This window comes from Sturnus vulgaris, chromosome 1, assembly GCF_052056855.1.
Source record: "Sturnus vulgaris isolate bStuVul1 chromosome 1, bStuVul1.hap1, whole genome shotgun sequence".
Taxonomy (NCBI): Eukaryota; Metazoa; Chordata; class Aves; order Passeriformes; family Sturnidae; genus Sturnus; species Sturnus vulgaris.
The window spans coordinates 85,102,470-85,124,850 of record NC_142243.1 but is presented as its reverse complement, the minus strand read 5'-3'; the positions used below and the strand labels follow the sequence as shown (position 1 = coordinate 85,124,850).

The 22,381-nt window shown below is 37.8% G+C and overlaps 1 protein-coding gene across 5 annotated transcripts in view; it reads right to left on the bottom strand.

Annotated features, from left to right (window-relative positions):
* Nucleotides 1-22,381, bottom strand: part of CTNND2 (catenin delta 2) — a 630,539-nt gene that overhangs the window by 63,190 nt on the left and 544,968 nt on the right. For all 5 annotated transcript variants that reach the window (XM_088170959.1, XM_088170931.1, XM_088170938.1 and 2 more), the window contains 2 exons: nt 21,684-21,857; nt 9,608-9,758 (listed from right to left, as the gene is read on the bottom strand). In XM_088170959.1, coding sequence (XP_088027085.1) covers nt 9,608-9,758; nt 21,684-21,857 — 325 coding nt within the window. The remainder of the gene's footprint in view (nt 1-9,607; nt 9,759-21,683; nt 21,858-22,381) is intronic.

Here is a 22,381-nt window from a genome sequence, read left to right as displayed (position 1 = left end):
AATGACCAGAAACCTAAGACACAGTGACAGTGCTTCCAGGCAGTCCCAGACAGTGCCTTTTGAGAGGTACTACCTGCACATAAAGGTACCACATCCATCAGGAAACACAAGCATTCATTTGCAAAGGCTGCAGCAAAAGACCATTATTCTGCTTTCTGTAATTAAGAGGATATTTGAAGTTTTACTAGTGTTAACTGAAACAAGGGCCTTTAACAATAAAACCCAAAATAAATGATGGAAACAACCAGGGTATGACTTGGTTCTTACTTTTTTTTTCGTGTAGGAAGTACTTTCTGAAGACCAATCATACTGTAAGAAAACAGAAGTCTCTGAGGATGGCATGCAGAAAACAAGTATGTGACTGACTGCCTTCCTTATATCTGTCAAAGACTAAGCCAACACATGTACACAGGTATTTTGGCACAGAGTGCATAAAACCCAACAAAGAAGTACCATCACCTTCTGCCCATACTGGGCAAGTGCTAAGAACCAGGAATACTGTGTAAGCACATAATGGTCAGGAACAGAAAGAAAAACTAAATTCAATTTAACTGCACTGAGATTTAGTTAAAATACCAGTTGTAAGAACCCAGACATCCACAATTTTTCCTAATTCTGCATTCTTTGAACTCTGTGGTATCTTCTACCTTTGCTGTTGTCCTAGTTTCAGTCCAGGACAGAGTGAATTTTTTCCAGTTGCTGTGGTGGGCAGAGCCTGGAGCTGTGTGGGTGAGGCCAAGATATGGTGCTATTAGACACTATCACTGTCTTGGATTTAAGGGAAAAAGCACGGACATGAAAAGTGTGTCCACTGTTTTTTTCCACTGTCTTGGTTGGAGAGTAGTTTTTGCCTGTAATTCATCCTCTTTTTGTATCAGTTTTGTATCTTTTTGTTATCAACTTTGTTGGTGTTACTGTCCGTCTTCTTATCTCGTTGCGGTTTCCAGTAAATTGTTCTTATCTCAGCTTGGTATGTCTGCCATTTGTCTCTCACTGGAGGGGATGGGAACAGGGAAGCAGCTTGTGGTTTTTCACTTTAAATTAAGGAACACAATTTCTAAACCCCAGCAGTCACATTTTTAGTCCAGTGAAAAGGAGACATTCTGTGGTGCATTTTTTAATCTAATAGATGATGACAAACATATGTGCTGCATATTTGCAGGTATTTTACTTCTGTGTTAGCCTACAATTAGTCCTCCTGTGCAAAGACATAGCTTAGGTTCCTGTAATCAGAATTTTCTACCAGTGTCACCTTTGTGAACGGTGTTTGGGTTTTATCCTTAACATTTTTCCTTTTTAAGCACTATAAAACATGAAGAAAACAACTTTGGGGACACTAAAATAGAAGTGAAAGTGTCTTTCAAAAACCACATAAGGTGAGAGGGACATTGTGCACTGTCCACTTCACCTGTCAACATCTAACTTGGGAACTAGGATTGAATGAGATTTTGCAGGAACAACTGCACTAATTTACAGAGTGCAAGATGTCAATGTACAGAGAAAATTACTGTTAATATGACCACAAAGCATCTATAAGTAGTCTAAATTTAATGAATACATATTCATCCTTTCTTTTCTTACCAGTTTATCTTTTTTTTCCATTTCTCTGATCCACCTTCGACATCTTTTGAAACTACAGTGCCCCCGACCCATTCTCAGGGTCTCCACATGTAAGAAGAAAATGACATTACTTTCCTTCATCAAAAGCTAATTCATCTGCCATTTTCTACTCTCTTGCATTGACACGTGTCATGAATGGGAATTTGAGTTTCTTCAAAGAAAAGTGCTTTTAGTAAAAAATGCCATATATGTCACTTCTATCATTTAAAAATCACTTAAGGTGATATGTATTTCAGAGGAAAACAGTATTTTGAATCTTACAGAAAATAAAACTAGCTCACTATTTTATCAATTGAAGTTGATATAGAATAGGCTGGAAACATGCTTCGATACACTTATCTGTTACTGTAAGGCTGTCACAAAACTTGGATTTTCAAAACTGCTTTTCCATTCTCATGGATGTAAAAGTGCTTTTAAAATTAGTTTGGCAGTTTCTGAAATTTGCATTTCTACCTTTGTATATTTTATGGAATATGTGACTAATTTATACGCACTTTTTAGATCAGAACTCCACATTTTCAAAAGGCAAGTGGCACTTCTCAGCACGAACATACTGAGAAACAGAGATGAAAATTAATATTAAATTGTTTGAAATGTCAATCTTCTGAGTGAGAAAAGCAGATACAGTTTAATTGCTTGCTACCTTGTACAGGAGAACAGAAACGAACAGAAACTGTTTATTTCAAACAAAATGTAAGGTGCAGGTCAGGGCAATTTCTTATGTGTGAAAAGTGCATCAGTGAAGTGAAGTGAAAAGGCACATCCCTCAGCTGGTTTTGGAGGTGGTGGTGTTTTTGGCAGCCTCAATTAATCTAGGCTTTCCTGGGCCACCTCTACCAGATTTTGCAACTTTTATGACTTGCACTCAGAATTTAATCTTAAGTAATACTGAATGTGAACACAAAATGATAAAACCTATAATAAAGATTTCAAGGTTTATAAACCTTAAAGCACTATATCGCATCATTTAACATTACCATCATCATCTAGAGAAGCTGTCGTGGTGCAATACTGAAGATTATTCTCTTGATTACAGCACTTAAAATAGAAATACAGGCAATTTACAGGCATTTCCTCACAGTTTATTTTACTAGAAGGAATAGCTGACCTATGGCTGGGTTGTGGTTACAATTTGCAAAGCATCTTGACCTTACTATGACAGAGATGAAATTATTCTTTGTCTCGGCACTACAAAAAACAGATCTGTGAAAGTAGTATCCCTCATTATCCTAGACTTGAACCTGCATGCAGTTATTTCTCCTGTCTTGGATAACAATGAAAATTGTAGTGCTTTTTCACTAATTGCCCTTGCCGAATCTACTGACCTAATTAAAAGGAGGGAGCAGGACAGTGTTTAGTCTGTATTACCAGAACAATTTCTGATGGGATACTACTTTCCTATCTTCAGGTACACTTTAGTTGGCCACTGAGTCTCTGGCTACTTCTCTAGGTTCTCATTCAGGACCCATTAGACTGTAAGAGCAAACACTTTATGTGATAGGGATAAGTGGGATGAACACCTAGAGGTGCCATTTTCCCTTTACTGTTCAGAAGCCCAGCTGCCTACTTGAAACACCATTTTTTTTCAGATGGTTCACAGAAGAGAAAAATCCCTCCAAACCCAGACTTAAGCAAGAGGGAAGTTCAGATGTAGAAGTGTTACTCTAATTTTGAAAGTGCTTGATCTTGACTTTGATACTAAAAATAAGAATGCAGTTTTATCAATGCTGTTTTTCCTCCTGAATCTCTTCACATGAGAGTGTTATTTAATAAGAAATGACTGAGGTTAAAAACTGTTTCTAACCTCTCTAACTACCAGGTCTGTGTGTCAGAAATATATTTGAGGAAATACAGAGCAAAAAGTAACATGCAAGTGACTAAGGTACATGAAAAGTCAACATCTCCTTGACATAAGGCTTTTACACTGCAATGGAAAAAGTACTTGACATTTAAATATATATCAGGTTAAATTCTCAGCTAACTTATTTATATAGCACTAAAAACCAGTGAGCCCAGATGTTACCATACAGGTGGTTTAAAACAACATAGTTTAATTACTCCTTTACTGACTTAACTAGCATCTTTCTTTTCATTGATACAGAGTAAGGAGCACCAGTTATTAATGCATGACAATACATTTAATTTTGTAAATCAACTTCCTCAACCTCCTGATGACAGCCTATTCTCATTCAGGTATCTGTTTATTGTTTTGCACAGCTCAACTATCAAACACAAAAAAATGAAGTGCAGTAAAAACTGACACAAATGAAACAAATTGCAGGATATATTATGTCTTCACCTTCTTCTGAACAAATGGCTGATTAGTGTTTTCTGGCATCTTCTGCATTGCGAATTTATGTCAATTTAACATCCCAGTGACTAAGATACTTTATATGTCAATTAAAAATTCAATTAAAAAAAATCAGTGTCTCTCACTGTCAGTAGATGCATGTGTGAGAAATTGAGAAATGCTCACATCAAAAATAAGAGAAAGCTCGATGTAGGCATTCTTAAGTGGGATGAAAGCTGCATATTTGATTTAATCTGCTCCCAACACATCCCCATATTCCCTATCAATGTACATTACTAGAACTTAGCTGTTGTTCCTGTAACTACAAAACTGGGAACTCTTTTCACTTGGATTTATCACTAATCCTGAAACAAAATGTGATCGTGTTCTAAGATAGGAGGACCCCACACAGCTGTTTATACACCTGAAGAGCCATGTTCTGCTCTGAGGATGCAAATACTTGATTCTGTAGCATTTGCAGCCTCACAGCTGAAAAGCAATCTTTCCAAATGTTGAAATAACACATTGAACCTTTCTTTGAGTGCAAAGCAGGGCAGGTGAGGTTCTTTCCAACATGAATTATTCTGCAAATCTAACAATTCATTAGAGTTGTGAACTCCTGATACATCATTCAGTCAAAGTTTCTCAAGTTTAGCAATAAAACTTTAAAACAAACACCAGGCACTCAAACAGACCCACATTGCTATGAGATCACAAGACATACACTGACAATTTACACACTTAGACGTTTTCATCACTAAACAATGGTGATATAGTAATACAGGGTAAATTCAATTTTATCACATTTTAGACAAAATAAGTCACTTTCTGTGAGTCTCTCAGCCACCTATAAGGGCGTCCATTACAGGTATTTTATGTCAGACAATGAACTTTTAGATACCTAGCAAGAGTAAGCAGTTTCTCGCACCTGTTAAGTAATAATTTAATTGATGTGCTATTGTTGAATTTTGTATGTATAACTGCATTACTGACAGACAAATAGTGAAAAGAGGATAATTCAGTACTGACACACAGTCGCTAACTAAGGAACAATTATTTTAAAATGACCCCTGCTACAGGCCCCGTTTTGAAAATCTTGTGAAAGCAGAAGAAATTGTATCACTATCTTTACTTATCTGAATCAAGCTCCTACAATGATAATCACAAGGATGATTTAATTATTTCAACACTTCGACTTATCCCATCAAACTCCACAGAATCTAGAGTCTTGAAAAGACACCTCTATTCTCTAAACATTTGAAGGGCATAGATATGCAAGGACTTGTTTTCTACACAGTACAAGAAGTCAACAAAAACCTTTAGGTGTAACTGTCCCATTTTTCCAAGGCTGAGTGATTAAAATATTACCAGCCTATAAAAAAAAACCAACTTTTATTTAACTGCAAAAATGCAGACCAAGAGGCCAAGTGAAAGAATGGTGTTCTTCAATTACTAGTACCATATTCCTCTTAATCAACACTGATCCAGAATGGCATTAGAAATCACTGTCAAGATAAAATGAAAGTGACAGAAAGACTTGAAGCACAAAACTGTGCATTGAAGTTTTATACATTTTACCTCCAGCTCTGCTTTTTCTCCAAAGCCTGTACCCTGTGGACTTATCACTGAACAGTACTAATACAAATTCCAAATTTTCCTTCAAGAGGACAAATCCTATATGGTACATATTCTGCAGTACATGAATAGTGACAAATATCTCATCTGGGGCAGCTTGAAAAATCAGCTTAACTTGTTTGAAAGACCACCTATTGCACTTTAAAATGCCGCAGTAATTGAAACTTAAAATAAAACGTAAATGCTGTCCATACACAAGAACAAGGAAAATGCAAATTCTAGGAATAGTGATACCTTAAAAATTTCAGACAGGGATAGTCTGTACCTGCTCGTTTATATAGAATAACAAGTCACATCATTTTCAATTAATTGTACAATGCATAATCTCAGTTGTTAAAGATGTCATGGATAGAAGCAGAGAAGAAAATGCTGTCTGTCTTTCAGATAAGAGAAATATGAAGCTGGCTTGTTTCCCAGGACTGAATGGGAAATCCTGATTTGGAAAGCCTTTTTACATGCAGAATGAGTAGAAGAAATAGCAAGAAGGGAGGCTGCTGCACCAGTGCTGGCTGGGAGAGTCCTAAGGACACAGGTCTACAGTGCAGGCTCAGGTAACCCACAGAAAGTTCCCTAAAAGTCCAGAGGACTGTGTGGAAGGTGTTTGAACCAGAAAGCCATGGAAGGCTGCTGGGGCAGACTGCAACAATTCATCCTGCAAAGATGCTGTTTACAGGAGACAAGTTTTACTTTCAAACTTTTCTGCCCCATACAGCTGATCCGAATTTCCTCTAATTAAAGAAAAGAAACTTAAGTTAGCAATTTCTGATACCATTCCAACACAATGTGGCTTTAGAGAATGGAAGTCTGTAGATGTACTCACTGTAGGGAAGACAGAGGGACAGCTTTGGCATGAGGCACTGGCCTGACTGGCACTGCCAGAATCGAGGTCTCAGGTAATCCTCAAGTTAAAAACTACATTCCCAGCAGAAAGAGAATAATGTCATATACTCAAACTAAGGCACCAATATAGCCCTGAGGAACACAGAAGGGTGGGTTTGTCATTCTACTTTCCCTTCCTCACCTTTTTTTTCTGAAAGAAAGGAACAGAAGAAGAGGGAAAAAACACGGGGATGACATAACCGCACAGAGGTCACTGACATAGCTTTTAGAAGACCTGTGGGATAAAAGTGATTTTCTTCTGCCTAAGTGAACAGTCAAAAGCAAATAAAAGTGATTTTTGTCAACTCAGTGGCATCTACTGGGGTTGTGGGGAGAAGCGAATGGACCCATGGAGAAGCTTAGCAGAGACAGAACTTATTTTAAGGCAGGAAAAGAAGCCTTCCAAAATTCTGAACACATGAATAGAAGTGAAAAAATGTTGTGGTACCAGAGGGACACAGGGGTGCTGTGCAGCCTAGATCACTGGAACCAAGGAAGAACAAAACAGGCAATATCAGTAATGGATCTTTCCCTCAGCTGGGAGAGAGAAAAAGCTAAGAAACCTCTCCCTTGGGTGCACTTTTGTGAAGCAACAAACACTGTGTACTATTTTACACAGGACAAAGGTCCTGAAGTCAAGTGAAAATGAATGTAGTCTACCCTGTAACCAGGAATGCACCTGAGCAACGTGCTCAAGGACAGAAAACTGGGTATTGCATTATCTATTCCAGTAGTAAGTAGGCCAGATTTCCCATGGTTTTGAGTGCAGTTTAATTTTGGGAAGGAGAAGGACGAATATGTCTGCTGTCTTGGTCAAGGGACATGCGGCACATTGCAAAAGCAATGAAGGAGGAGAAAAAAGAAGGTCCTTTTAAAGACATGGAGCATGCCTGAAATGAAACCCAGGAAGAAGACCTCACTATAAATAAAGAAAATGTTGCTATGGGGATGGTTCAGATAAATTATAAGAGAAGCCTCACACCAACCTTTAGCAATATAACAACACAGTTGATAGATCTATGTGAAAAACAAAACAGATTGGTCAATTCAATGAAGTCTAGTATGAAACTTCTGGCCATTGAGAAAAGGGTCTTTTTGTTTGTTTTGTAGCTCAATACAAAGTCTGAATCCAGGTGAGTCTGGATTTTAGCAACCTTTCTAATATATTTTCCAGGTGCCTCAATACTGATTTATGGGCTGCTTGGCAGCAGCAGAATTAAATATATCATTCTGTGGCACATTTCAGTAAAAAAATGTCAGCCGGGAATGGAACGACAGCACCACTGAAAAGAAAGCTTTATAAAGGAATTAAACCCACCCCCAAACAACCCAATTCTAGCTATGTAACTTTACTATATGTACAGTTGAAAATTTCTCCTTTAGTAAAGATTATCTTATGGGGAAAATTCCAGCTTGTGAGGCAGAGTGTGTCACCACAAGAACCTGATACACTAACAAAAATCAGAAAGAGAAAAGAAAACAGCATGTTGATTTTTGCCTAGGCAGAAGGATGCTTGAAGAACTGCCATGATAAAGCACAAGCTTCTTTTGAGGCTTCCTTTGCGAAACAACAGCTAAGCCTCCCTGCAATACATATACGATATGTGGAAGTGCAATATCACAAAAATGGATGGACTACAAGATGAGTTGAAATCCTTGACCACTGCTGATGTTTAGCATTTCTAAAAATCAGTTCTCTGATAGGCCCTATTTGCTAAAAAATACTGGAGAACAAGAGCAGTAATGACCGCTATTACTGTTTCTTTGAAGTTCAATGATGAAAGCCAAAGAAATGAACATACAAAGATCACAGCTGAAATGGGTTCAAGAATTATAATCATAACTCCCCTGTCATATTGGCATGTCTGGACTGTTTTTAAGCCACAGCAAATTACTATTGCAATTATGAAGCACAGTTTATCAGAATAACTCTAGAAATAACATAAATCAGAGCAGCACTCTACAGCTATTATTAGCTGGCTACAGAAATAAATATATTAGGCTATTATATTCAACCGACTGTTCCCACATTTTAAAAATTGATCTTTACTTTTACGATATGTTAAGAATTTAATAAAATATTAAAATGTTGCAGATATGCAAATTTACTATCTATAATTAGAGCAGTATTTTGAATGGCACATCAGATTAAGACAGCTCAATTTTAAATGTATAGTGTTACATTCCTAAATGAAATTTGCAGCTCTGGGAACATTAGTACAATGAGACACTCCTCCCAATATGAGAGGAGTGATTGCCTTGTTTTAACAATTTGCAGAGCACTGCTGTAATGAAGCATTAACCCTAAGATAGCACTGGATGCAAATAATAAACATTATGATCCTATTATCTATTTATATAATTCTGTAATTAAAAGCAAGGAAGAAATATGCTGTAATTATAACAAATCAACAAGTTAGGAAAAATTAACAGAAAATATGCTCTTTATGTACAGAAGTTGAAATAAATTGATTATGATTGTTGAAATAATTAAAAATCAAGAAAGTGATTATTTTTCAAAGACAGAACATGAAAATAAAATCTCAATGACCCAAAGTGTTTGGATGAATTTCAGCTAAAAAAACCTATCAAACGCCTGAACAAAATAAAACATGTCCAAACCCCCAGATGTGTGCTTACTATACAATCAGAATTCAGGGGCAACGATTTACATAAATTATTGTCCTTTTCCTTAACAGCGTATTTGCTTGTGAAGCAAGAGTCTCCCAGTTCTCCTGCTGGAGCTGCTAATCTGCCCAGTAAATTCCTGTAATCTTAAAATTTTTATGACTTGTTATTTCATGACTCCAAAGTTATTTGCAATAGGTAATCTGAGGATCAGGACGGGGTGCTCTGCTTCCAGATCCTTGATCTGGAAGATGCAAGTGCTACTGCCAGCCTAAGAATGAAATTCTAAAGCAGAACAAAGCCATTGCTTTTCTCACAGAGATTACAGCATGAGAGATCAAGAAACATTTCATGATGTTTAATTAATTTAACAATTCCTTGATATATACTAGCAAGCTGTCATATAAAATCTGAATATGACACACTAGAAAAAGAATTAAAGAAATTGTTCTAGAAATGTAAGAATAATTTTCATTGTGCTCATTCTGCTACAAACTGGAAAAAAAAAATCCCCAAACGCACAGTGTATATATAGATTGTTTGGAAAGAACATACCTATTAACTCTTTATTTCTGACATCTAAGGCCATGTTTCGTAAAGCTGTAGCAACTGCACACACCACCCGGTCATTGTCTATCCGCAGCAGCTCCACCAATATTGGCAATCCTTTCTCTTTGCGGACAGCAGCACGGATGTACACTGACCACTGCAAAGACACAGGGGAGAGAGAGTGGGAACAACGTGAGGAATCCACCACAGACAGTGAGGCATCTGAGCTTACGACAGTGTAAGGGCTAACAGAAGCATCTGGATGCAAAACTCAAAGGAGTGGAAATAATTGCATTGATGATGCTAGGCAACCACTTGATTTGGCAATCAGCACTCTTTTTTTTTTGGTGACAGAGAAATTAAGTGATGAATTGACTTCACTCCCAGCACACCTGGTTACATTTACACAGCCCGTCTGCAGATGACTTTACTTTTCACCAGTGTTTTGTATGCAACATCTAATGATGCTTGTTTACTGCTAAACCAACAACATATTTTAAAAAATATGTATTACAAAGCAAGTTCAAGAGGTCTGAGTATTCTTTGTTGTTACCATAAGAATTATTCAGTCTACAAACATGAAAACACTATTATCATTTCTCTTGTGATTGTTAACTTGTTCAGAAGGAAAACCGAGGATAACTACATGCCTGGTTTTGGCAGCTGCAGCGATCCTAACTGGAATACTATTGTACATTGAAGTATTAGGGGTTCTCTCAAGAGCTGACCTGAGGGTGGTGTGTACCTGTGCTGTGCCTGGCTGCAGGTATCATGTGGCTGCAGGATAAACCCAGAGGCTGATTCTATCAGAAAAACTTGTTGGCATCTCCCACTTGACAGCTGATCATGACACCACTGGCACGGCCTTGTCTTTGTATCAAAGTGAGCAGTATGTTCTCATGTAAACATCCTTTTTATTTGACAGGAGAAATGATGAACAGAGTTGTTTACTTTTAAGAAACCCTTTAGGAGCTCTAAAGATTATCATGCCAGGGAACAAAGGATCTGTGCTGTGTGCTGTGAGTAGGAGGTCCATCCAGAGCTGCACAACTTGGGATTCCCAGCACATGAAGGGGTGAATGATCAGTTTCACTACCCTGTTTTCCATTCCACTGTTATCTCCAGCAGTTGCAAAACATGTCAACAAGACAGCAGCTGTGATCTTGTGGCTTTAAAGTATATGGGTACTGCCAAAGTTAAGATGTTTGGGCACCTGTGGATGTACAGGTCTCCTCAGCACAGCCCTCTTCAAAACAAGCCATTGATAGGTACATATTCCTTTCACTTCATGGTCTCTCCTCTGGAATTTCCATGAAGTTCACATTCATTCCTCTTGTACTGACAGCTGAAAGGAAATTATTGAAGCAGAATGTCTTCTTCCTTTCAGTGCTATGGCATGGACACTTCTCTTGCCATTGTACCTGGAAGGTGAATACAAGTTCTGGAAGGTCTTTGCTTTTGAAATATTTCAAGTATTTGAGAAACTAGGATGGTAAGCCTTAGGATTTTCTGGTCTAGATGGCCCTTCTCTTTTGACAAAGACATCTCACTGTAAAGAATAACTACATTGCAATAGCATTACTCCATAGCCAGGCAGAGTAAAACCAAAAAAGGTTAGCATGTTCACTGTCAGCAGACCATGCTTAACCCCTGCATAGAGCTTCTGCTTACCCCAGCTGAAGAGCTCACTTTAAAAGCATCTGTTTATAGAAGATACATGCCCTGAATGGCAAAACCAGAATATATATTTGATAAAAACAGTAGATATGGAGATGGACAAGAACTACAGTGCTGCAATGTTTGAAGTGAAAATTCATTCCAGGTGATATAGTTCACGGGCAATTGGGAAAAAGGAAAATAACGAGTATTTTAAAAGTATTTTTTAATTAATTCTCTGTAGTAACTACGGATACAAAAGCCAGTTGGCTGGACTTTGCTGTAAATGAAAGTGATAATGGTTATGATAAGCTTTCTAGTCAGTTAAGTTGGACAAGGGGTTCTCAGCATTCTTGAGCACAATAATGTGTCTAGAACATAAATGTGTTGTTTTTGTGCAGCAAAGCAAACAGCTTAGGGGAGATAAGTGATAGCAGGACTCTTGGTTGATCTTATTCTATGCTCTCTCCTCCAGCTTCCTCTCTAGAACCAGTGTATAGGATGATCATCAGATAAAAACCTAAAACAGATCTTAATGGGTTTAACAGGAAGCATTTTCTGAAAAATAGTTTCTTTCCTTTACCTTGATTTTAATGAGCTATTCAATATAAAGGATGCTATGGAAACAACAAACAGATATTTCTATCCTTCCTGGTTTAACAAATATGTATTTACCTGCCAGTCAGATGCATTCTCACCTGCAGCTGTGAAATGAGCAATACCTCCTTGCATTTAAAAAATGCTGTATTTTGTACATCTCTCCCAGGGGAAGCATCTGTTGAGTCTGCTGTGATTACAAGGTGACCACCAGCATGAGAGTTCAAGACAGCAGTTAGAATATTTTGAGAAAGAAGTGAGCCTGTCTGGTTGAGGTGAGAGTTCAAGCTAGCTGAGAGTATTCTGAAAGATGCTGTTGTTCATTGCAGAGGAACATCACAGATGTAGCATCTCTAGAATGGGCTACATGGCGAACCAGTGAGGGTGTTTGTTTTGAGAGAAAAAAAGTCTATCTATATCTATTCAATACCAAGGAGAATCAAAAATGACCCTGTAGATTATTCACTACATTTTAAAACCCTCCATACTAAAATCAGTAAACAGTTTTCCTTTGATTTTTTTTTGTCACCTACCAAGACAAAATATAAGCACTTGTTTCATAAAGCCAGGTTTACAACAGACTTCTTGGGATGTAGCATGTTCGTCATCCATTCCAATCCAAAAATTTAAGAGGAACAAATTAGGGAATATTTTGCTCTTAGGGAGAGTAGAAGACATTATAGGAGAAACACTGAAATAACTCAGTATGAAAAAAAAGAGAAAATATAAACCTCCTTACTAAATAAATGACATGCAAGACTGCAGGATCTGTAATGAACCAATTAATTTGATTACAATAGTAGAAAAATAGAGCTCCATAGCTTTCACAGGGGAAAGATCCAGATATGTTTTACAGATGCACACATGCACACATATATATAAAACAATGGGAGGAGGACTGCAGAAAAGTTATGTACAAAACCTCTCCTCTCCCCTGTGTACTCCTCTCCCTCCCAAGCTGTCTTTTTCCAGAGGATGTCATCTATTTTGGGAAAAGTTCATAGACTCCTCAATACGTGATTTGCTATCATTTCATCTGCTGTTTCAAGTCATGAACCTTAGGCAGAAAGAGAGAAACGCTTTTAATTGTTTCAACTGTCTCTGGAGAACCTTCCATGTGGAAAGTGGTATGAACTGTCTGGTTCTCTTTCCTTAAGCTGCCAATTAGGAGAAGTCTCTGCAAGCAATTACGCTGCGCTGTGTGGATTTCAGGAAAGCTCAAATTGAGATGCCTCAGAAGGCTATTTCATTCTTGCAGAGAATGGAGAAATTGATTCAGCCTTGTGTATACTGATGATCCTTCCGTTTGCCTGAAGCTACTGTGGAGTGCCTGCATTTCCACACTGTGGGTCAATTGCTAATATGAGCTCAGTGAAGTATAAAAGCGAAGAGATGAAAAATCATAAAAAAGAAAAGAGACAAAGGGTTTGTTGCCTATCAGTAAGTAAATGAGGCACTCTGCTAATACGCTTAATCATCCTGTTACTGCACAAATCAGTGGCAGTGTCAACGATCAAATAACTGTTCAGTTTGTAAAGCAAAAGCATTCCTATGGGAACAGCAAACACTTTAGCAGGAACAAGCAGCTAGAAAATAAAATAAAGTCATTGTTGTTGCATCAGATTGAGGCTAGATTATCAGAGACAAGGACAGGATCCACAGCTGTGCATGAATACACTTTGCCAATAATAGAATTTGGGGGGCATAACTACCACACATCACTTTGAAGGTACATAATAGAGCTCTATGTCCACTTTCATTAGTAGTTTCCTTTTTATTTTCATCACAGTAATTAGACAGGAAAATAGAGTAAACCTACAAATTATTTTTTTGTTTGTCAGTTACCGTTTGCAGAAGTGAATGCCTCTAGGGATTTAAGATTATAGCAGGCTGAAACTCAAGAAAAGAGTAATTACTCTAGATAAAATTAATTTATATTTTTCAGAAAAACTGAAAAGCATTTATTCAGTTATCTCCTTTTGGTGTTTCATATGGTTTTCTTTATTTCCCTATGAAGCAGCAACACAGGAGACCAAACTGAACAATGAAGAAATTTCCATCATAAAATGAAAAAGAAAAAAAACTACCAAAATAAACTCCCCACTAAAATGCAAGAAATCTCAACAACTGTATACACTTGACATCCATTTTGAATGGATTCACTTTCCCGCCATTTACATCAGTGCTCCCAAAGTATCTGCAGAATATTTCATCACATACTTCAGCTTTGACGAGAATTTGGATTGTATTGGTACAGTTCAGCACTGTGACCCAAAGACTATTGAGTTACTGAATATTAAAGGGAACTACTGAGTCATAAACTACAACATGGGAGCCAAATCAGGGCAGTAGGCACGACAAAGCAAACTAAATTACTCAGCAAACTAGAGTACCAGGAAGATTAGAGATACCTGAGGTCTGCCAGGAAAGGCTTAGGAAGAGTCCATGCTAACAGCAGTAGAATAGCAGACCATGAAAGAGAACTGCATGTTGAATAATCAAAGATCAATGAGTAATTAAAGATTAGTATTCCTCTCTGTCTAATCAGACTCAATGTAATAATACCTATCAGGAAAAGGAAGCATTTTTATATTCGAAAATTACAGATCTCCTTTACTCAAATAACTCCACTGGGATCCCTAAGAAGTCACATGACCGGCACAGAGGAAAGCTCTGAAATCTTGGTTAACTTTCTGCAGTTTCTGAAGAGATGAAAAAGAGACTTCCCAAGGACTTTCTGCCCGGATTGCAGTGTTCTGTTCTCAGAAATTATCCTATCTGGTATACTATCAGTCAGTTCTATATATCTTTGTGTTGGGACAAGAGAAAAGTATTAACTGGTTACTCTTCTCTTGCTCCACAAATGTAGTCAAGCTTAAAGAGAAAGGAAAAATCCAGTGAGTAAAGACACAAAGTTTAATAAATAAGTAAGTGAAAAATAAAATTATGTTAAAAGAAGTTATCTTAAATAGGAAGGTAAAACTGATAAGGAACTGTACTTGCACCTCATCATTCTTGGTTCTGCAGTACAAGTAGGTATTGTATTTCCAAAATGATCTGAGGACTTTTACAATCAGTTTTCCAAACATTGCAACTAATATAATTAAAAGACTTGAGACAAAAGTGACACATCTCATGGGAAGAAAGCCATTTATAGTAAGGGATTACTTTGAACATGAAGCCACTATGAACTACTGTGCTCCCGTTCCACATACAGATATCCATGGTGATTTCCTCATGTCTGTGATACAAGTGTTTGCAGCAACAGTTCTTGCTTTTTAAATATTGTCCTGTCCCTTCATTTTTGTCTTCTGTCCTCTAGAGCCAATATATCTCCCTTTAACAATTGATGCTGCTTCATTTATGAGGTGTTTCTACCCAGGCAAGAATTCTGACAGAATAAAGCATTGGAATTATTACAGAAGAACATATTGGTTATTTTAAAAATTGACTTTATTGATTATATAGTATAAGTGGTCTTCTGCATCCGATCACATAAAGATTCATAATACTAATATTTTGAAGAAAATGAAAGTAAGCCTTTTCACCGTAATCCAAAAAAATCTTTCCCCTGGAACAGCCTGAGGAAACTTCACAGGGTTAATACAGAAATAACTAGAGTCGTCAGAAAAGTCTGGCAAGGAACCCATAATATGTCCTTGCCTGATAAGAGAAGATTGATGACCTAGATGTCTGCTGCTTTAGAAAATAATTACTCATTATCTTCAGATGTCTGGATGGTAAGGAGCTTGAAACTCTCATACTACTCTTTGAAGAAGCTGCATTGACCTTGTGTCTAAACTGGTCCCTTTTATGTTTTCAGTTTCCTTATCTAATAATTTACTTAATGGAGCTCTTGCTCCTATGAGGGTCAGATTTCCCTAGCATGGAATTAACAAAATAAATGCAGTTGCTTGTCTAAGGAACAAAGACCAAGATAGCATCTAACGTATCTCAAGAGATCAGGCCAATGACCCATAAACCCCATTCACATGAGTATTGTACCTGTATATTAGGGATCAAAGGTAGGGACATTCAGTAGTCTAACCAAAGACCCTCCTCATTCCCTGCTGAGTATGATCAAACATGGAACAGAAAGGAAAGGAGCTAGAAAGAACCAGTCAAGGAATGCTACAGTTTCATGAGACTGATACTGACCTCAACAGAGCAGCCCTTGCTCCTCACGTCAAAGGATAAGAAAGGAGGAGGGTCACCAGAACTGCCACCTTGGACTTGTAGAGGAAAAACTTTGGGCTACGTTAGAGACTGTTTCACAGAGTACCCTGGGAGACAGTAGTGAAAGGCAAAGAAGTCCAGGAAGGCTAGACATTCTTCAAGAAAGAAATCTTAAAAGCTTGTTCTTGTTGCTGACAGGAACAAGTCATCCCTGTATGGTAAATGATGAGCCAGTGGGGAAGCGCAGCAGCCTGGCTGAACAAAGAGCTTTGCTGGAGCTCAGGAAAAGATGAGCAGAGTTTTCCCCTCCCGTTTGGAAGAAAGGAGATCAGGAGGACTACATGCATGTTCTGATGATTCAGAGAGAAAATCAGAAGGGCCAAAGTCCAGCTAGAACTTAATTTGGCTACTGTTGTAAAAGACATCAAAAATGCTTCTATAAATACAGCACCAACAAAAAGAAAGTTAAGGAGAATCTCAATCCTTTATTGGATGCAGGGGGAAACACAGTGACAGGGGATGAGGAAAAGGCTGAGGTACCTAATGCCTCTTGCCCTTGGATCACAATCCCAGGCAGTGCTACAGGCTGGGACAGAGTGGTTAGAAAGCGACCCTGCAAGCCAAGGGCATCCTGGTCTGTATCAGCAACAGTGTGGAAAAGAAAGTTGGCCATCCTTCATTAAAGCAGATGAGGGAGTTCATAAAGCCAGTAAAATAACTGAGACAGAAGACTGAGTGCACAGAAGGGACTAACCAAGGCCCAGAGCAGGTGTGCTATCTGTTCCAATGTAAGCCATTGTGTTGCCAGAAGAAATGGAGTATATCTTGTTTCCTGGTTTTAAAAGATAGAAATTACCTATGTAAGTCATGATAGTGTTTTTTTTAAAGGATCATATGAATGAAGAAATTATTTTTAATTTTGTGACAAAACTAAGGAAATGCCACTTGTGGTGACAATACTGTGTTACCAACTGCATGTAATAGGAAAGGTAATGTAGGACCAGAGGCAATGGACAATAACTGAAACACAGAACTTTTGCAGACCAGCAGGAATTGCTTTTTCACTTGTGAGGGAGACTGAGCACTTGCACAGTTTGCCCAGAGAGGTTGTAGAGTCTCCAGCCTTGGAGACATTTAGAAAACCATCTGGACATGGTCCCAGCCTCTAGGTGGCCTTGCTTAAGCAGAGATCCCTGAGATCCCAGAGATCCCTGCCAACCTCAGCTCTTTCATGATTCAATGAGTTCAGAGCAACAGGTCTTGCAATACTGCAGTCATGTCTGGCAGATAAACTGACATCAGCCAAATTCAGCTGTCAGATACATACACACAGACACAGTAATAAGCAGATATCCTAATATTTCCTTTCTTCCTGAGAGGGAAATTTTATTCAGAAGGGACATAACCTTGGATGCCTGACATTGTTAACTCGAGGACATTTTGCATATAACTTTTTACGGGCTTAGGAGATTTAATGTGCTAATCGCCAATTGACCAAGGTGAAAACTAAAAAGAACTCAGCACTTTTATTTTCACCATCTAAGGAGAAGTACTAATGCCAGACTACATATAAAAAGATCATCTTTTACAAGATCACTCTTGTAATTTTAAACCATGTAATTTTTTCAATCCAAGGCATTAAAAAACATTATATGAGGTTGCAGAAAGAACTTTTGGTTTGAAAATTATAGTGGGAGAGATTTCTTAAGAAGCAGGCAATTGTCTTCAGAATAGAGCTGAGGGAGTCAGAAAGGGTCCTTTTTTTCTTATTCTACATTTTTGCACAAGTATGGTTAAACACAAATTAAGTGGCAAACTAAAATAACACAGCTCCCAGTGAAAGTTAATACCTAATGGGAAATAAAGAGTTTGCACTGCTTCCAAAGGCATGTCTCAAACCTTATTTGTTCAGGGAAAACTCCAGCTAAGATTGACGAGGAAAGTGTTTCCTTAGTTTTATTATTTCATATTTCTTAGCAGCTTTAATATTCAAGTTCATATTAAACATAATTACAAAAAGCCTATTCTTTGAAAAAAAAAACAACTTACAGTGGCAATGAAAGGAAGCAAAGCCAAACCCAATGGCCATGCATTTCACATGTTGCTCCTTCTGTCTGCAGGATGTTCAGGATACGGTGAAATTACCATGGTCATGATTTGATGGGATAAAATCTTTTGGGAAGCAATGATTTTTCTAAAACAGCAACCCTTACAGTCACACACAGCAGCTGAGCTCTGTAGACGGTGGTAGGTGGGTGCAGATCCAGGGCTGGCAAACTGCCCCACTGCTGTGAGGTAGCAGCACTGTGCTTGGAGTGTGTTTACTGGCAGCCACCAACCCTGCCAGGAGGGGGACACGCAGTGACCCCGTGCTGGTGTCACAGGTCACTGTGCAGGGCAGCAGTTAGACCTTAGGCAATGTGATACCCTGGCAGCCATGTGGAAAATGTTAATTTGTCCAGTCTTTCCAAAAGACTTACGTATTGGCTGTGTCCAGAAGGGCCAATCCTATTTTTCATAGATGAATCAAGAAAGCACATGAACAAAAAAGATATCTCTGTGAGGATATGCAAGTAGTTTTTCATGAGAGAGATGGTTCTTCTTTAGATTCCAATACCGGTGTCTTCCTTATACGACAACATCTTGATGCAGAACAGTGAGATGAACAAATGTCTGTGTTTATCTGAAAAAGTCTCTTCCAAAGTGAGTTCTGCTTTGTATACAAGCTGTCAGTCTTTTTCAAAACCAGAATATACACCAAAGTCAAGATACACAGTCATAAATTACGCCAGGTGAAATTTTCACATTGAAAATATTCTTCTTCATACCTCAAAGTTAGTATCCTGTTTTATCGACAAACCTTCATCTGGATCTCTTAATATATTTGCCACCAAGATCCTCCTTTTCTGATTTGTTACAGACTGTGCTTGGTCTAATAATCAAATATTTCATTAGTCATTATAAAAAACTCCCAAGTTTTACTTCGCAGATGGGTAATATCTGTCAAGACTTTAGTCCAAAGTGTTTCATTTTGACATAGAGAAACTGTACATAAATATGTCACACTTTTTTCTTTTATGCTAGTATTTGGCTTTAGAAGGAATTCCTGCAACTGAAGCAGTGCTAAAAATGTCCTACAGATTATGTTTCACCCTGTGCATGTGTTGATTTTACGTGTATGTATCCCTGAGAAACTATACTCCCTGAAATAATGAAAACTTTCAGCCTTTCTGAGCTATTAATCCTTAAAGCTACATACTGCTGCTTTCTTTTTGTGCCTGAAATTCTCCAAAGTAGTCTAGGGGATTTAGGCACATATCATCTGCTAATTCTAGTGGTAGACATTTATCTAAATCCCCTACACAACTTTTTATTTTTTTAAAATTACTCAGGCTTCCTTTTATCTGCTCACTTTCCCTCTGTAATAACAATGGCTAAGCACTGCCTGTGTTCAAATATTACCTCTTGGCCACCCAAGAGGATTAGACAGTTTTGTACCAGAGGAGCCAAACGGGTGAAAGAGCTAGGAAAGAATTATGCAAGTGTATCAACTGCGTTTTATTTTTTTTTCCAGAAGAGACTGTATCTTCAGTAGGGTGTGAGCTTACCGGGTAGGCTGGGTGTCTCAAATAGTCTGTGATTCTTCTGGCATTAAAATAATGCTAATTGGAACAAAGCTCACAACTGCTATTGCTATTAATATTAATAACAACATTGTTTATCTTCATACAGTTGGCTCATCTCTCTTTTATTCCATCATAAAGTTCTTCTTGAAAGAATTCAAGTAAAAAAAAATTTCCATTCTTTATACAATTACCATTTGTTAGAGGAACTAAAAAAATTAAAATCTCTCTTAGGAATAACCTCTTCTTTTAAGAGTTTTCTATCTTTTATTTCAGTCATTTTATATCTGAACTGCAGCAGTGGAAAGGAGAGGTCAAAAGGTGGAAACATCAATGCTTATGTAATCCCCAAAGAGGATTACTCTCCTCACAAAAATGGCTAGTATGACATGTGAAATTAAGGATATTCATTCTGTGTCTGCACATCCCTTGTAATAGAATTGGTGAATCTTTAGAAAAATAGAGCAATATAAGAACAACTCAGCTTTTCCCATGGTATCAGCACAGATAGTATTAAGGTCCAGAAACAGTTTTTCTAAGCCAGCACTTGCCAAAGAGCTCTGCAGAACCTCCCTTCCTCTCCCTGTATACTTCTGCCAACTAAAGGATGACAGGTATACAGATTTATTAGAAATGAGAGAAGGGACACCACTTGGATTTTAGCACTTCTATTAGTCCTGGCAAATATGCATGCATTGTTTTCTCATTTGGACCAGGGCTACACCCATTCCCAGATGGATAGAACACACTTATTGCATTTCTCTGCCAGGATTACACTATCTGAAGCAGTCTACAACATGAGAATAATAAAACCATAATGATTTTCAGGCACAGTGCTTACATAGGAAAAAAACCCCACTGAACAGAATTTCGTTAAATCATTTTACATGACACTGATTGCAGCAGTCAAAGGCATAAGTCTGGTGGAACACAATAACACAATTATAAAACAAAAAAATAAAAAAATCATATACTTTGGAAGAGCTAGTGAGTGTGCCAACCCAACTTCCAATAAAACTTTATGGGAGAAAGAAAACAATTTCTTAGTGTCGGTGTTAACATTTCAAAATTAATGCCTAATTAAATAGGTATTTACATAGCACATATGAATGCCCAACTTAAAATTCAATAGGATACCTTCTGAGATACAAGTTTGATCAGTGCATTTCCCTGAACATGACTGTTTTCATTGTAAAGAGAAAAATTCCTGCTAAGAATTGATTAAAAATCAATGCAATATAGTTACACCATAGGATTAGACAGTTAGCATTTTCACCCAATTAAACCAGTTTACCATCAGGAAAGTTGCCCTAAAAAGTAAACAAAGTTCAATGTTGACTGGAATTTTACTGATCTCTTCTAAATTTGCAAGTATTTTCTTTAATTTTTTATGTGACATACTGCAAATAATACATGGACGAAAAATGGTGCTTTTGAATATAGTTTTTTCCTATAGAAAAATCGGATTAGCTGGAGTACAGCGCCTTGATTGTGTCTTTCCTCACTCATATATAATTAATCACATTATGAATGTATTTTAATAATGCCTTATTTTTTAAAAAAGTAGATGCTAAGATTACTTGTGTTGGTGTCACATCATTTATATCACTGCTGTGCCCTGGCTTCTCCTAAGGGACAGAATGTCAATCAGTTTCTGCAGTCACAAAACAATATGGTTTCATTTGATTGCTACTGGTGGCATTTTTGGCTCATTTTTCATGGCTCTGACACCCAGGTTCACAAAGAACTGCTTCTCCTCATTCTCCACATTTGGATATTGGTTTTCAGTGGCAATTTTTCATGCTTGACTTCACTGATGTGATCTTTGCTGCTGTATGCTGACATTTGCTATGATATGACTACCTAGGACTTGAAATACTACCTCAAATTTGACTTCAGATATTTCTATGAGGACAGAAGGTTATTCCACTACCAGAAGCAATTAGATACATTTATATCACCAATCTGCTGTCAGCTGAAGGGTGGTTTCAGAATGAAGAGGAAAATACGTATTGGGTTAATATTCCTACCTTCCAACTCCCAGCAGCCAAGTTCTGCAGTGCCCCTGCTGCCCCCTCCAGCGTGTCTGGATTTGAGCACTCAGAAAGAAGTGTGAGGTAGGGTTTGACTATTGAAGGGTGCCACAGCATCTGGATTCCTTTGGGTGGTTCTGCACAGTCTGGGAGAGGTCCCACGCCATCCCACTGTTGGAAAGCACAAATTAGATTGTCAGCAAGGAACAGTGAAATACATTTGAGAATTGCCTCAGTTGGAACTGTAACATCTGTGAAGGCATCTGCCCATAAACAGATGTTCTCAATTTTTGCACGTCATGTGATTCTTCATGGATGAACCAAATTTCCTACTCAACATTCCTTATAGACCAGCTGCAGGATTGGCAGAAATCCCAATGTTTTAGCTAGCTAACATAACAAAACCACTTTACACTGCATGTATTTTTTTGTATGGGAATAGAAGCCCAATGAATGTTATCCTTAAGAGGCAAATCTAGAACTTGCATGGGGAGAAGAGATTTTCTTTTCACATCCTTTTCAGTTCTCCACATTCTCTCTCATCTCATGAGAGGAAAACCAACACAGAATGCTACTATGGAAAACGAAATCATTCATGACAATGAGCCCTCCATCCCATGAAAGGCACAGGTATGACAAATCTTCCTCAATCACACAACTTCTGGCTTCTCACAATGAGAGTGCAGGAGTTATTC